This window comes from Lynx rufus, unplaced genomic scaffold (genome assembly GCF_022079265.1).
Source record: "Lynx rufus isolate CCGP_SWC_20201006 ecotype Redwood Valley unplaced genomic scaffold, mLynRuf1.p SCAF_4, whole genome shotgun sequence".
Taxonomy (NCBI): Eukaryota; Metazoa; Chordata; class Mammalia; order Carnivora; family Felidae; genus Lynx; species Lynx rufus.
The window spans coordinates 21,961,698-21,976,421 of record NW_025814856.1 but is presented as its reverse complement, the minus strand read 5'-3'; the positions used below and the strand labels follow the sequence as shown (position 1 = coordinate 21,976,421).

The 14,724-nt window shown below is 47.9% G+C and overlaps 2 protein-coding genes across 2 annotated transcripts in view; both read right to left on the bottom strand.

Annotated features, from left to right (window-relative positions):
* Positions 1 to 5,933, bottom strand: part of CACNA2D3 (calcium voltage-gated channel auxiliary subunit alpha2delta 3) — an 857,341-nt gene extending 851,408 nt beyond the window's left edge. The window contains exons 1-2 of the mRNA XM_047096680.1: positions 5,812 to 5,933; positions 5,069 to 5,150 (exon numbers count right to left, since the gene is read on the bottom strand). Of these exons, the coding sequence (XP_046952636.1) occupies positions 5,069 to 5,150; positions 5,812 to 5,933 (204 nt within the window). The remainder of the gene's footprint in view (positions 1 to 5,068; positions 5,151 to 5,811) is intronic.
* Positions 5,934 to 6,335: 402 nt separating this feature from the next.
* LOC124523328 (collagen alpha-1(II) chain-like) lies at positions 6,336 to 9,501 on the bottom strand. The gene is made up of 2 exons (XM_047095187.1): positions 9,414 to 9,501; positions 6,336 to 7,486 (listed from the first exon to the last, which is right to left on the bottom strand). The coding sequence occupies exons 1-2, from the start codon at positions 9,499 to 9,501 to the stop codon at positions 6,336 to 6,338; spliced, it is 1,239 nt and encodes a 412-aa protein (XP_046951143.1).
* Between the last annotated feature and the right edge of the window lie 5,223 nt (positions 9,502 to 14,724).

Genomic DNA, 14,724 nt, shown 5'->3' with positions numbered 1-14,724 from the left:
GAAGAAGTCCATTTGTTGCCATCTATGACGGTAAATCTGGATGAATAGCAGACAGGACACAAAAGATCTTGGTGAGAATATACGCTTCTTTAAGTAAGCCCAACGCACCAAGTCACGTATTGATCAACCTAAGTGTGAGCACTACCACCAACTGAGGATCAATCAGAGACTGAAAAGGGCTCAAATCTCAAACTTGCACTCCTGGGACCATGTGCTCCAGGCTGCAGGACAGCTAAACACCTGGTGGGCCCGCAGGTGCTTGGGGTAATGATTCCACATCTCTTTTACTTTTGTTCGTCCTCATACATGGCTAGGTCTTCAACACAAAATGGACACACCAACTGTGCTTGCACGTGCCCCACAGATTTCATAATTATTAGGTGATTTGGTACTCGCGTGCTTGCCTAAAAGCACCCTGGTATTAGAATAAGATAAAACATAAAATGAAATAAAGAGCCAGCATGAGATCGCCATAGTAATTGATCAAAATTATAACCACACTGAAATAAAAATCTGAGTTTGCCTCCAACAAGAAAATAATGCCTATATTTTCGTTTCCCTTAATTTTGACCAGCATCTGCAAATCCAGCCACAGGGGCTGCAGCAGCTCCTAATGAAAGAAAAGGCAAAGCAGAAATCTATCTGGCAGCAAAGAAATTTTGAGAGAAAGTAAAAGAAGAAAAAGACATGAACAAAAGAAGTTCAGACAAAAATTTAGCAAAGCCATACAAAAAGAAGTTTCTCTGGTGGGCAAAGGACAGCGTGTGAGTTCACAAATGCAGTTAGATACATGCGTGGGTAAGATATCACTGACTTGCAACTGGTTCACCCTGTTCCACTAATGTTCTGGTGACTGGGATAATGAAACCAGTAAAGTGTCCTGAAAGACTGAAATCTGTCATTTCTGAGATTTCAAGGCTTTTAAAAATAATCTGCCAGAGAAAAGTCCAGTAGCTGAAGTGGCGTTGGGAATTAAAGCACTGGCGGTGGAGGCTGAATGCATTCATCTTGCAGAATGACAAACAACTGTGTTTTCTCAACAAAAATGTTCAGCAAAGTAGCACCCCCCCCCACCTAAAAAGCAATCTGTACACGCGTCAGGCTTCCTACCCAATTCCTGACAAGTGAATCCTCCTTTTCAATTATTTAAAAGTCCATCGATCTCCACGCTGATGAAAAGTCATAATTATCAAAATGGGTGAAAGAACCAACCTTTCACTTTGCTGACTCCGTCTTGCACAAAGAGACATCACGTTTATGTATTAAAGCCGTCCTCTCAATAAATAGTTGATGACGCAAAAGCCTTGCCATGCATTCCAAGAAGTGCATGTTTGGTAAGCGCTGCATGAGGCATCCAAGGTAAATGTCAATTATTTTCCTCTCATTAAAGACAGAGACATACCGTACCTGTATTTCCGCTGTGTACTTATCATCACAATTCTAGAAAGTGTAATTGGAAACCTTCATTCCCATAAACATAGCATTGTCTGAATGCGGTACTAAATAGAATGAAAAACCCAGCCTCGACCACATTCTTCCTAAGGAGGTTGAAATGAGAATCACACCACTTTAAAACCTTGTATTGTGGATGTTCGGAGCGTGGAGCCCACGAGTTTAACAGCCTAGGTTACCAGACCCACCGGAATGCTGCGCACTGAATCCCCAAATAGAGAGGTAATAAAACTATACCTCTCCAAAAGAACACAAACAATGTGCATTCTTTGAGGAAAATGAAACAAGATAGAGGCAGCTGAATACCGGCATGAATACGTCAAATAGGAAAGTTAATTAAAAGTTGAAGTGAATCGAAACGTCTACAGTACCTGCCGGCTTAGGACAGCGGGATACGGACCCACAGCAGAACGACACGACTTCCCTTGCAGGGGCCCATGGTTCTATAACAACCGTAAAACCCCTCAAGCTTAACTCTGGGCCCAACATACAAGTCTCATGTTCTTCCATTCCGTACTGAAAACACGCGACTTTGCTAAAACACGATGACTGCATCTTATAAACTCAAAAATATCCTCTTCTTAAGAAACTAATAGGCTGCTATTCCTGTGCTCAGCAAAGACAAAAAGCAGGGGGGAAAAAAAAGAGGAAAATTCTGGCAGAGAATACCTACCATATTATCATAAGCTAAAGTAGCAAAAGCCGTGGTATTAAACATAGAAACAACTGAGGACATACTCTCTTTCTTGAAGCCGTGACAATGAAGTACATTGTTAAATACTTGTATTTATGCTGATGAAGTCAGTGATAATACTACCAGCTCAAATTATATTATCTAATAAAAGCCTTACCAAAATGGCAGTTTTCCCAGTCTCCAAACACCTTAAAATAAGTGGCCAATTGTTATTTAACTTATACTCACAATAGCTGTTTTGTAAAGTTTTTGCCCTAGTGCAAAAATTACTAAGCTCCCATTCTAAAAATGAACACACTACATTAATTCACAACAAGAAGCGTCAACTAGAGAAACTACACAGAGCATGTAAAATTATACACTGGTATACAGTATACCCACTTAACTGAAAACCAAGTTCAAATGTCCATGCCTTAAAAGTGTAATTATGCAAAAGTGTCCATTATGCAACATGGTATTGTCACCTTTGAAGACCCTTAATACAGTGTTCGCACATTTTTCAGCCAAGTTTTTTTTTTTTAACTCATTTTGAAAGTATCTTCATTATTAAGGATGAAGTGACGTGATGGAAGGGTGCATAGAGTTCTGACTGGAAGAGTGTTTCTTCACGCACATGGGCAGAAACTCGAGAATTAGCAAGAGAAAGGCAACTGTCTCCTTGCTTTTCCAAACGATTTGATGCCTCCCACACTCTGAGCACCTGAGACCTTTCTTATACCTTCCTATACTCTGAACTGTCAAAAATCAATGTTCTCTGCTAATTTAAAAAACACTGTCATATTTGGAGGTAACGGGCCAAGATGACCAAAAGGTACCTACAAAAGTGCCCCCCAAGTTGTCCGGCATGCCTGCCCATCGTTCATGAAAGTCCTTGCCTATCAAGCCAAAGCCATAGGTATCTCAGGACTCCTCAGCAGATGCCTGCATTCCAAATGCAAGAGCAGGTACGCACCCTGGAACCCAATGGCAAGCAACACCCCACCTTCCCCTCGCATCAGATTACAAAAAGCCAGGCAACAGCAAGAAATGACAACAAAGCCATAAACAGCTGGATATAATTACACAATTGTCAAGCTGCAAACATGACAAAAGCAGAGCTAGGCTTGTGAATTCAATATCAGAAAGGATGCTGATGAGAAGGTAAGAGAAGCATTTTGGCTGTTTCCAATTTGCTATTATAGAGTGGCCAATAATATGGCTGATGGGCTTTTGTGCAGCACGTATGTGAGTGCGAGTGCCTGTGCTAACTTCAGAGAGAAGGAAAAAGCGTATCTCATGCGCTTCTACAAAACGTGAGATAAAAGATATGTAAGCACACACACACACACACACACACACACACACACACACACAAAAACATTCACAGGCTCTGAAGGGATACTTTCAGAGTTGGTACAACCGCACTACAACATGCAGATGAAAAATGTTTCTTTAAAGTTATACAAAACGTTCTCTTCTTTAAAAGCATAAGGAAAATACACAAGCAATGCAACACACGCAGTGCAACAGTCCAAAACTTTCCACATAAAACATATGACACGCAGGCAAAATGCCAAAGCAGAATACAGACTGGTCCAGGTTAAAAGAATGCTAGCAAAGACGCAATTCCTATAAACGGAGAGGTGGGTCACAGGAATGTAAATGATCATCTTCCAGAAAGGCACATCGTAGCCTCAAGTTTTTATCAACTGCCTATAATTCAATGGATTCCTTCCCCAAATAGCGGAGTTGAGCAAACAATTTTTTCACTGTTTCAAAGAATATGACTATTGGCAATTTTTAAGAATAACTTCCCTCATTCCATTGTGGGCTGATGCCTTATTACGATATTCGGATTTCATGTGACAAACTGTTTCATATAATGTCCCCAAAAACGCTACTCTCTGAAGCGGAGTGCCATAAATAAAATACGTACTTGGTTACCAGGCAGCATGCATAACACATATGTTACATTGGCCCAAAAAGCACATTTAAAAATGCTTAAAAGTTAACTTGACAATTTAAGCTGTTTGTACCCATTTTCAGAGAATTATCCCCTAAAGGCCAATTTTTATTTTCTATCTTTGAGAGAATACTTGGATTAATCCTGTTGATTTGTTAACCTGAAATTCTTTTAACCCCTGTAATCTCTCCTTCCCAGCCTATATTTTTCCTTTTTCTTCCTTGGAGAGGAGGGCAAAGGACCACACATATCACAAGGTAATTTTAAGCATAATACTGCCTGTTTGAATTAAAATTGATGCAGCTTCTGATAAAAGCCTAATAATCAATTCTCCATTCTCATTACTCTCCAGAATTATATGGACGCAGACCAATTTCTTAAGTTTGTGGACTACTCTCATAGGTTATTACCCGGCAGTGCAGCTGAGTGGAAAGATAACCACATTCATTCTCCTTATCTGTAATGATGTAATGCATCCCAGCCGTGGGTCTAGATGATTGGGGAATAATGGGATTGTACAACCGCAGGGATGACAAACAATAGTGCAGCGTCTTTCTCAAAGACGCCGAACCCCAGTCTCCAACGCAGGCAAGGTGAAAGACATCGTAAAACAGGCGCTGACGCTGCCCCTTGGATGAAGTTAGCATTTTTTGGCCAGAGAAGCATCTGCCCTCACACTGTAACAGCAATACCGGCACTGGAAGGAGAGCCATGCAAAAACACTCAGTTTCTGAGCCCTAGCCAGGACAGTGCCAGTGAGTATCCCGCTTTTCTTTGTGTTTAGAATCAAGTGTCATCTAAAAATAACCAGTTGGTGGGGAGAAGTCATTGCACACTTCATTGCCAAGAAACGAGGGGATCAGAGACACCTCTGATAACTGATGCTGCTCCTCGGGGTTCACGTTTGTTTGGAAAACTAAATCTGCCTCCATTTTCTGTGCTGGAAAAATCATCGCTTCCTGCCACCACAGAAACCTTACCTTTTGCAGAAGCTGGGAACCAGAGTACTTAGCAGCAATGGATTTTATCTCCCCACCAAAAGCCGAGGCCCAGAGCTTCACCCTACAGGGAGAAAGGGCAAATGTAACACCCGTGTCACAGTCAACACGCACGCACACACGAAGCTGTGGCTGAAGGAGCCGGGCGATATAACATTGGAGGGGGAGAAAAAAAAAAAAAAGATAGAAAAAGCGCCTGGGTAGAAACTGCCAGCACCAAACTGCAGAGCGCAACGCAGGAGGGGGCCCGAGGGGGGTCACATAGTTCAGAATGCGCAAAGTCTCCCAAGCTCTCTAAAAAGATCACTGGGGGTTATGTGAATAATTGCCCGAGAACTGGACCACGCAAACTGGGATCACCTGGCAAATACTAGTCGGAAGAAACCCACCCATCCCCCCACCCCAAAAGAAGTGAGATGGCAAGATAGCAAAGAGGGAGTAAATAAACGGCCCGTGGAAGTTGGATTCAGTAAACAGGCTTCAAAGTTGGAGGTGTCACTTGAGGTGAGCCTCTCCAGGTCTCCCTCGCCGACCCGAGCGAGGGGGCAAGAGCATCCCACCCCAGCCTCGCCGCCCCACGCCCGTCCTGAAAGGCAGGTGCGAAAGGCGAGGCCGACGCCGGCGGCAGGTCCTGCCCGGCCGCACCTGCAGGCGCCCAAACTTGGACACGGCGGGTCGCGGGCGGCCGGGTCCCCTCCCCGGGCGGCGCACGACCCGGCACTTACACGGAGAGCGGGATCTGCTGCTCCGAGCGCACCACGGCCCCCAGCGCTGCGTAGAGAAGCGCGGCGGCGAGGAGCGCCGAGGCCCCCCGGGACGCGCGCCGCTGCGAGCCCGGCCCGGCCATGCTGGGCTCCCTCCGACGCGCCGGCGGCGGCGACAGGAGCGGCCGCGGGGAGCTGCGCCGAGCGGGCGGTGGGCGAGCGCGCTGGGCTGCCTGCTCCGCGCCGCCCCGCCTGCCTCTCGCGCGCCGGGCTCACTTGGGGAGCAGAAAAAGGAGCAGGGGGTGGGGGAGGGCGGGGAGGAGGGAGGGAAGGGAGGGGAGAGGCAGGCAGGCGGGGGGAGGAGGGAGAGAGCCGCGCCTCTCGCTCGGCGGCCGCCCGGCCCCGCCTCGGCGGCCCCGGGGAGTCCGGCGGGCCCCGGCGGGAGGGCGGGAGGCGCCGCGCGGGCGGGGACTCGCAAACTCCAGTGTCCTTGGCGGCGGCGGAGCGCGCCCTGCCCCGCCCGGCCACTGCGGCCGCCGAGTTCTTTACAACTCCGCAGTCCGCCGCCGCGGGCGCGACTCTCGGGCTGGCCCCGGGGCCGTCCCCCGACCCCGGCGGCCCAAGCAGCGGGGGGGGGGGGGGGGGGGGGGGGTAGGGGTCGGGGACGCTCGAGGGCGGCCGGGTCCCGGGCGGCGGGGTCTAGTGCCGCGACGCCTCAGAGGATTCTCCGGAGGGTAGGGGCGGGCGCAGAGGCAAAAGTGAGGAAGGCGCCGGGGCTCGCGGCGGAGGCCGGGGTCGCCCGCGGCGGAGTGGAGTGGGGACGGGACTGGGGGCTCCGCGGGTCCCGGCGAGGGCACTGCTGCGTGGCCGCCCGCGGTAGCTCCCCCGGCCGCGGAGCCTGAGAGGGGAGGGCGCGGAGGGCGGTGCTGGCGCGCGAGCGCGGGCTCGGGCTCCGGCCGCAGCGGGGCCGCCCCCGAGGCTCCCGGAGCCCGGGCCGGGGCTTCCGAGCCGCTGGCGCTCGAGCGCGCTGCAGCGCGGGGTCCGCGCGAATGCGGCGGGCGGCGGGGCCGGACTCTCAGGGCCGGGAGGGGAAGCCACCGCGGCGCTCTGTCCCTCCTGACCGGCGGACCCCCTAGATTTCGGGAAGGCGAGACTCTCCTGAGGCCGGGAAGCCACCCGCTCCCCCACGCCGACCCCCACCCCTTGGGCCGGAGGTGCTTTCGGGCCGCGCGCCGAAGAAGGGGCGAGGCGAAAGGAAGTCGGGGAAGCCCTGGGCGCCCGGAGGACCCCCCGCCTCCCCCGCGGCCTCTCTGGCCGCTCCCACCGGGACCCAGCTGTCGGAGCCCCCGGCCCGCGCGCGACATCTGGGCTGTGACTGGGAACTTTGGGGGGCCCTCGCGCTGACCGCCGGGGAACACCGACCCGAGGGAGGCTGAGTCATCCTCGACCCGCCGAGCGCACCTCGAGTGGCCCCTGGCGAGCCGCGCGCTCCCGACGCCGCGGGGTCTCCGGTGCGTCCACCGCCCGGGCGCGCCTAGTTTGCGTGCCTCCGCAACCCGGGCCGTGCGCTCCTGCGCGCCGGTCGCCTCCAGCCTCCGCGCCCTCGGGCGGCGGGGGGAGCGAGTGAGTGTGGGCTGCGGCTGCCTCCCTGGGGTGCCCTGCGAGGACCCAGGCCGGTGCTCCGGCCCAGCAGCCACTGGAGAGAGTTACCCCAGCAGATGCTGGGCTTGATCTGAGTTGGCTGCGTGGGGAGGGAAGACCCAGGGCTACTGTGGGCCGGTCGCGCTCCCACCCGTGCCTTGGCGCCGGGAACAGGCCCCACCTGGGAAACGCCAGGTGCGTCCCGCCCACGGGCAGCGTCTACAAACTCCACGGATGACTAACCGGTTATAATGAATTCTCCGCTTCTGTGCACACCTCCCGTCATTGGAAGCGTGCTAGCAGTTCCAAACTGAGCCAAGCGTGGCCTGACCCCGGGGCAAGTGGTCCGGATGGCTTTGCTGCTCAAATGGTGGCCTGGAAGAAAATCATTTCCCTGCCAGACCCCAGAAGCCTTCTTTCTAAATGAATGAGTGAATGAGGGTAGGAGGGAAGCATATTAGCCCTCAACAGTAAAGCACCAGTCTGTTAAGTATATGGTATCTATATGATAATAGCCCTTCACGCATTCCCTCACTCAACTAGTGAACTGTCAAGCATCTGTGTGGTGGGATATGTGCTGGAGATCCAGTAGAGAACAAATGACACCTGCCTCACAGAGTGGATGCCCTAGCGAGGGAGACAGGCTTTCCTCCTTATGCATTTAAATCATAAATGCATAACTATAAACTTTAACAAGAGGTCAACTACAGCGCATATGAAGAAAAAGTACCCATAGCGTCTATAGTATTGTTATCCCTATTAACTGATGGGAAAATTGAGGCACAGCAAAATAATACAACTTAGTCATATGTAAGCAACCCCTGGACTGCTGGACTATATTAAGGGCCACTTGGGCACCAAGGTCACAATGACATTTTATAAAGTCCTTATGCTCTGTCACCCTGACCTGGGCAAACTTCACACGCATTCTGGGCAACTAGAGAGCAACCAGGAGAGGAGCCCTCGCACAGGGCATCACGGTCCCAGGAGGGTGTTATCTTGACATTTATAACCTTGGATCACTTTATTTATTATAACATGGACCACCTTAAACGGCATGATGCACAATATGTTTAAGATGAATCCCACTAAACATTTCTTACTCTGTCAAAAATAAAAATATTTAAACTATCTGCTACCAATAAATTCAGAGCTCGAAGTGTCACAAAGATTTGGGGTTTGTGTACCACATCAGAATAAGGAACCAGGAGCACCTTGCAACGCACCATGTGCAGCATTAGGCACTGGGTCCCACCTGCCATTTTCACCCAAAAGCCTGTATTTCAACACCCGGCTCTCAGTTGAGGCACTAAATCCAGCCAAATGAAACTTTTCACTAGCAGACTTGCATACTCTGTCCCCTCGACTGAGGATGCTGTATTTGTCCTATGACAACAAGCTGCTGTAGGGCTTTGAACAGAAATGAAACACGGTGAAAAATTTTAGAAATGTTCACCTGGTCCTGGTCTATGGAATGGACTCCAGAGGAGACCCCAAAACAGCAGTTCTGGGTGGGGGAAGGAACATTGCCCCTAGGGGCATACTGAACATTTGGGAGTTTTCCATTTGTCATAATGACTTGGAATCCTGTTGGCATTTAGTAGATGGAGGGCAGACAGTCCCACACAAGGAAGAATTGTCCTGTGTCCCACAGGACTTTGAAATGACCCACTGGACATTCAGGTAAGAAAAAAACCTGCTCATCATTATCTGAATCTAGAACCTAAACTCATTTTATATAAAAATACAAAGGAGTTTTTGCGTGGTTTTAACAAGCACCAAATTTTCCAGAAATGTAACTGATGTGTAAAGGGAAGGCTGTCATCAGTCTTGTTTAGAACCTTAGCCAGAGGTGTGTGTGTGTGTGTGTGTGTGTGTGCGTGTGTGTGTGTGTGTGTATTTGCTTTACCATTTTGGAAAATCATTTCTCCAATAGTAACTGTGCTCACAGGTCCTGAATCACCAACAGAGCACATCTGTACCAGTCAACACTTGAGTGTGGCATTCACAGTTAGTCTGCATATAGGTGCAAGCTTCTAATGACTTTATAACATCTTGCAGTGTAATCATGCCTGTTTCACACAGTGAAACATCTCTTGTTTTATTATAAATTACTTTTATTTCTCTTCGATATTATCAGATAAATCATCATATTGATTTTTTTTTAATTCCAACTGAGTAGGTGATATTGTCTCAGAATTTCGTATCAGGATGGTAAAGAGGGTGCTGGATCTAACTGGGTAAAGATCTATTGCTCTAGATCAGAAACAGACACCTGCTGAAAGGCTGTAATGTTGCTGGTAGGGACACAAAATGCTTCACCCTGAAGGTGCAGAATGACAAATGCTTTAGCCTTTGACCTAGCAATTCCTTTTGTAGGAATTTATCTTACAGTTAGTCAGTTGCATCCATATACAGTTCTTCATTACTGTATTATCTCCAAGAGCAGAAGACTAGAAACAACCCAACTGGCTATTAGTACACGATTAGTTAAACATACATCTACACAATGGAGTATTATGCAGCTATACTCCTTTAGCCCTTGGCTGAAGACCAGCTTCCAGCTCACCATCACCCCCCACCCCGACACACACACACACACACACACACACACACACACACACTTGCACACACAGAACACATCTCTCCATCCCACCACACTGCCTGGCCCAGACCTCTATCATCTCCTCCCTAAACTCCTGTGACTGACCCCTAATAAGACATCCCTTCTCCTCTCACCCCCCTTCAAACACATTCCTTCTTTCTACAGTAGCCAGAGCCCTCTTTTTAAAAACAAAAATCAGACCATAAGCATTTCCCTGCTCAAGATCCTCCAGTGGTTTCTGTTTTAAATTAACATACAGACTCTTAACCAAGACCCCAAGGCCCTTGACTTCTGTCTGCATAAGCCTCATTTTCCCTCCCTCTCCCCACTGCTTACTGTGCTCCCGCCTATCTCCTTGGAATTCCTGGAAAACGCTGAGCTTGATCCCACCTTGAGTCTCTGCATGTGCTATGCCCTCTGCCTGGACCACTCTTCCCCAGATGGCCCCAGGGCTGTTTTGTACTGTACTCAGCCTTCGGTTCGAACATCCCCTCTGTGGGGAGAACTTTCCTGACCCTCCAGGTAAAGAGAAACATATACAGGCACACTCGCACACACACCCGTATGACTCTGTGCTTTTACCTTTCTCCATTTTTCTTCCTAGCAGTTATCACTAACCCATAGAGTGATTTATTTGTTTACATTGTGCCTGCCCATTGGGTGGGTCATGTCCAACTTTTCATCATTGTGACTGGAATGGCTTCAGCAAGGCCTTTGATATTATGAGGGCTCCATAAACATCAGCTGAATGGCTAGAATGGATGTCAGCTTGAAATTCCTTTCTCCTTGGGTCCCACCTGTTTCCTTCTTCCTCAGGCTGTAGCATCCACCTCACCGAAGACACAGAGTCTTTTAATAAGCACTAGATTTGCTACGAAAGAGAGAATCAAGGAAACTGTTTTTCTTAGAATTCCTCAGTCACATCTCTGTGGGAGGATGCTGGTTGGACAAAGAAGAGGGGAGATAAGGAAGATTTCTCAAAAGTTTAAAGACACTGGGAAAACACCATACAGAATGCTGTATTTTAAACAATCACAGGAAAGAAACTTATTTGTTGTCTTCAAAATTCTATTTACCATACAACAGTGACCTAACTTCTAGCCCCACAGTGCTGCTCAGGGTGTGGATGTGTGCAAAGGGGACCGCTGGGAGCACAGAGGAGTGCTCGGCTCTTAGGAGCAGTTTGGATATGTCTAAAATGCAGCCCTTGGGAAAGGTAGTGTCTGTTCACATACTGTCCATTTACTATGCCAAGGTTCCTTCCATGGAGTAGACTGTGAAGGCCACTTCATCTGACTTCAACCAAACTAGATGATCCTTTCAGACATCTCTAAGTCTCCCACTAAAGAAGGAGGGCTCTCGAGTCCACAGCAAAGAAAAAGGCAAAGGATGGGCGGGGGGGGGGGGGACTTTGCATCAAGATGTGGGAACCCCCCCAATTTAAGAGCCATTCCCAACTCTGAGAAGGGAAGGACCCAGAAAGATCAGCGGGCCATGCAACAGCTCCCCTGAACCTCATGATCTGTCAGCCCACAGATGTTAGAGGCAGCGAGTCCACTCCTCCTACTCAGGGGCATGAACTCAGCTTGCAAGGCTGGGTGCTCCTCCAGCTCTCTCCTCCCTGCCCATCCCAACCCCACCCCCCTAGTACACTGCGAACCCTCATAGCTTTTTATTGATTAAAGTGATTCTGTGTATGTGTGTATGTACATACTATACACACACACACACACACATACATTAAATATACATTCTGTGTGTTTATACTATATGATTATAGCATATATTATATATGCATTATATATAACATGTACAATATATAATATAGTTTTTATATATAATGTATATACACACAGAATGTGTATGTAAATAATGTATATATACACATGCCTGTTCATACAGAATATGTCTTGGTATAAGTATATAATGTATAAGTATGAATGTGGGGGGGGTCATCTATGTGACTGTGTGTCAGTACCTGTATGTGTATGTGATTGTATGTGTGAGTTTTTGTGTTTGTTTTTGTTTTATTTTTGTGAGAAAGAGAGAGAGAGGGAGAGACAGAGTGTGAGCTGGGGAGGGGCAGAGAGAGGGAGACACAGAACCTGAAGCGGGCTCCAGGCTCCTAGCTGTCAGCACACAGCCTGACATGGGGCTCAAACTCCCAAACCGCAAGGTCATGACCTGAGCCGGAGTCAGACACTTACCCGACTGGGCCACCCAGGCGCCCCTGTGTGAGCTCATAATTGCGATTTTTTTGTCCATGTATGTGACTGCATGTGTAAGTGTGCGTGTGAATGCAATAACCCTAACCTTGCAGTTGTCTTCTTTGCAAAAAGCAGTCTAAGGTAAGGCAGTTCTAGCATTCAATTGAGCGGATCCCTTTTTTTAACGTTTTATTTATTTTTGAGACAGGGAGAGACAGAGCATGAACAGGGGAGGGTCAGAGAGAGGGAGACACAGAATCTGAAACAGGCTCCAGGCTCTGAGCTGTCAGCACAGAGCCCGACGCGGGACTCAAACTCACGGACCGTGAGATCATGACCTGAGCCGAAGTCGGCCGCTCAGCCGACTGAGCCACCCAGGCACCCCTGAGCAGATCCCTTTAAACCAACTTCTACCTTCATCCCCAGGAATGGTGGCCTCACACTCACACAGCCACACTTGCACACACAGTGACACAGATTTTCAGCAACCATTCTCTGAGCAAAAGAAGAATGTTACTGTGGAAAAAGGAGCGCTTAAAGGAACAGTTGCAACACATGCCGTGGCTACTCTTCTGCTTTTGTTTTACATCCCAAACCTCGAGCAAAATGGAGGAAAAAAAGGGAAGTGTTCACACATGACACACTTCTAATTATCTGAATCTAAAGTCGCCTGTTTTCAGAGAGGGCATAGACTGACTTTTTGAGGTTAGGGATATAAGAAAATGTCCTTCCAGGATTGGATCCATTTCTTTGAGAATACCTTAAGAAATTACAAGGTTTCTAAGTGTCCATCAAATAGGAACTGGTTAAATTAATCATCATATAATGGAATTTCATAAAGCCGTTAGAAAGGACAAGGTGACTTCTGTGAACTGACATGCCCACCTGGCAAGCTGTCCATGATAATCGGCAGTATTAAATGGGAACAAAGCGGCACCTGTGTGGCTGTTTGTTAGGTGTCCAACTTCGGCTCACCTCATGATCTCACAGTCTGTAAGTTCAAGCCCCACGTCGGGCTCTGTGCTGACAGCTGAGAGCCTGGAGCCTGCTTCAGATTCGGTATCTCCCTCTCTCTCTCTGCCCCTCCCCCTCTTGCACTCTGTCTCTCTCTCCCTCAAAATAAACATTAAAAAAAATTAAAGGGGAAAAAAACCAGGTCATAGAACAATGTGTGTAGTATAAACCCATTTCTGTTTTTTTAAAAAACATAAATATAGGTATAGATATAAGTATGGGTATAGATATCATTATAAACCTTCTGAGTGTGTAAGCATGGAACACACTGGGAAGTCACACGCTGAACTGTTAATGCTGGTTACCTCTAGACAACAGGATGGGGAAACTGTGAAAGATTTCACTTTCTAATTTCAACAATTCAGTATTGTTTGAATCTTTACAAAAAACATGGAGGGTAGAAGCCAGTATGTCTGGAGGTATTAATACAGGAAGCATATGAACAACACAGGTATTCCAAGACACCTTGTGCGTGATCACCTATTTTCAACATCATGATAAGGCAGCAAAAGAAGACCCATCAATGCTAATGAACGATCAGGGGGAGGAAAGGTCCATCCTCAGGGCTGAGTCCTGTGTGGAGGAAGTGATCCGTGTCCTCTGGACATGACCACGTCAGCAGGTGCCGCCCGTAGAGTGGCATGGGCAGTGCCACCCCCACCCCACCACCTCTAAGGCAGCACGTACATTTGTGCTTTCCCCTCAGTGAGTTGTTTTCACTGATAACAACTGGTTTTGAAATGCTGAATTGCAATTATGCAAATCTCTATTACATGTGATAACATTTATTTTACTGATCATGTTTTAGGGACATAAGGTATTTAAATTCCAGGAATATCAATAATCAGAAAAGGGCACTGTTTTCTGCTACATAACTTTTATAGTAAAGATAAATATAATATTTGAAAGTTTGCATGAAATAGGTTTCAAATATATGTTGTAAAAACCTGTGCGTGAAGCCAATTTGGGGATGATCCACCCTCAACTTCTCAGCCCAGGTGAGCCTCCCCACTGCCCATAACTCCTCCCACTATTCAGTAAGGCTACACTTCAGAAAATAAAATGGTTTTTAAATAGGATAAATAAAATGCATTTAGGTTGGTAAGTGATCTATTTAAACACACACACAGGAGCACCTGGGTGGCTCAATCAGTTGAGCAGCCAACTCTTGGTTTTGGCTCAGGTCATGATCTTATGGTTCTTAGGTTAGAGCCCCACGTAGGGCTCTGCACAGAGCCTGCTTGAGATTCTCTCCCTCTCTCTCTGCCCCTCCACTGCTCACATACGCAGGCCCTCTCTCTTTCTCTTTCTCAAAATAAATAAACTTAAGAAAAATTAAAAAACACATTCACATATTCTGAAGGCAAATGTAAGTGTGGATGAAATTAGCCACTGTTTTTGAGTGCTCAGTGTCTGTCTCTCTCACGGACTAGAGCTGGCAGTAACTTCCTGTTGTGAACATAGAAC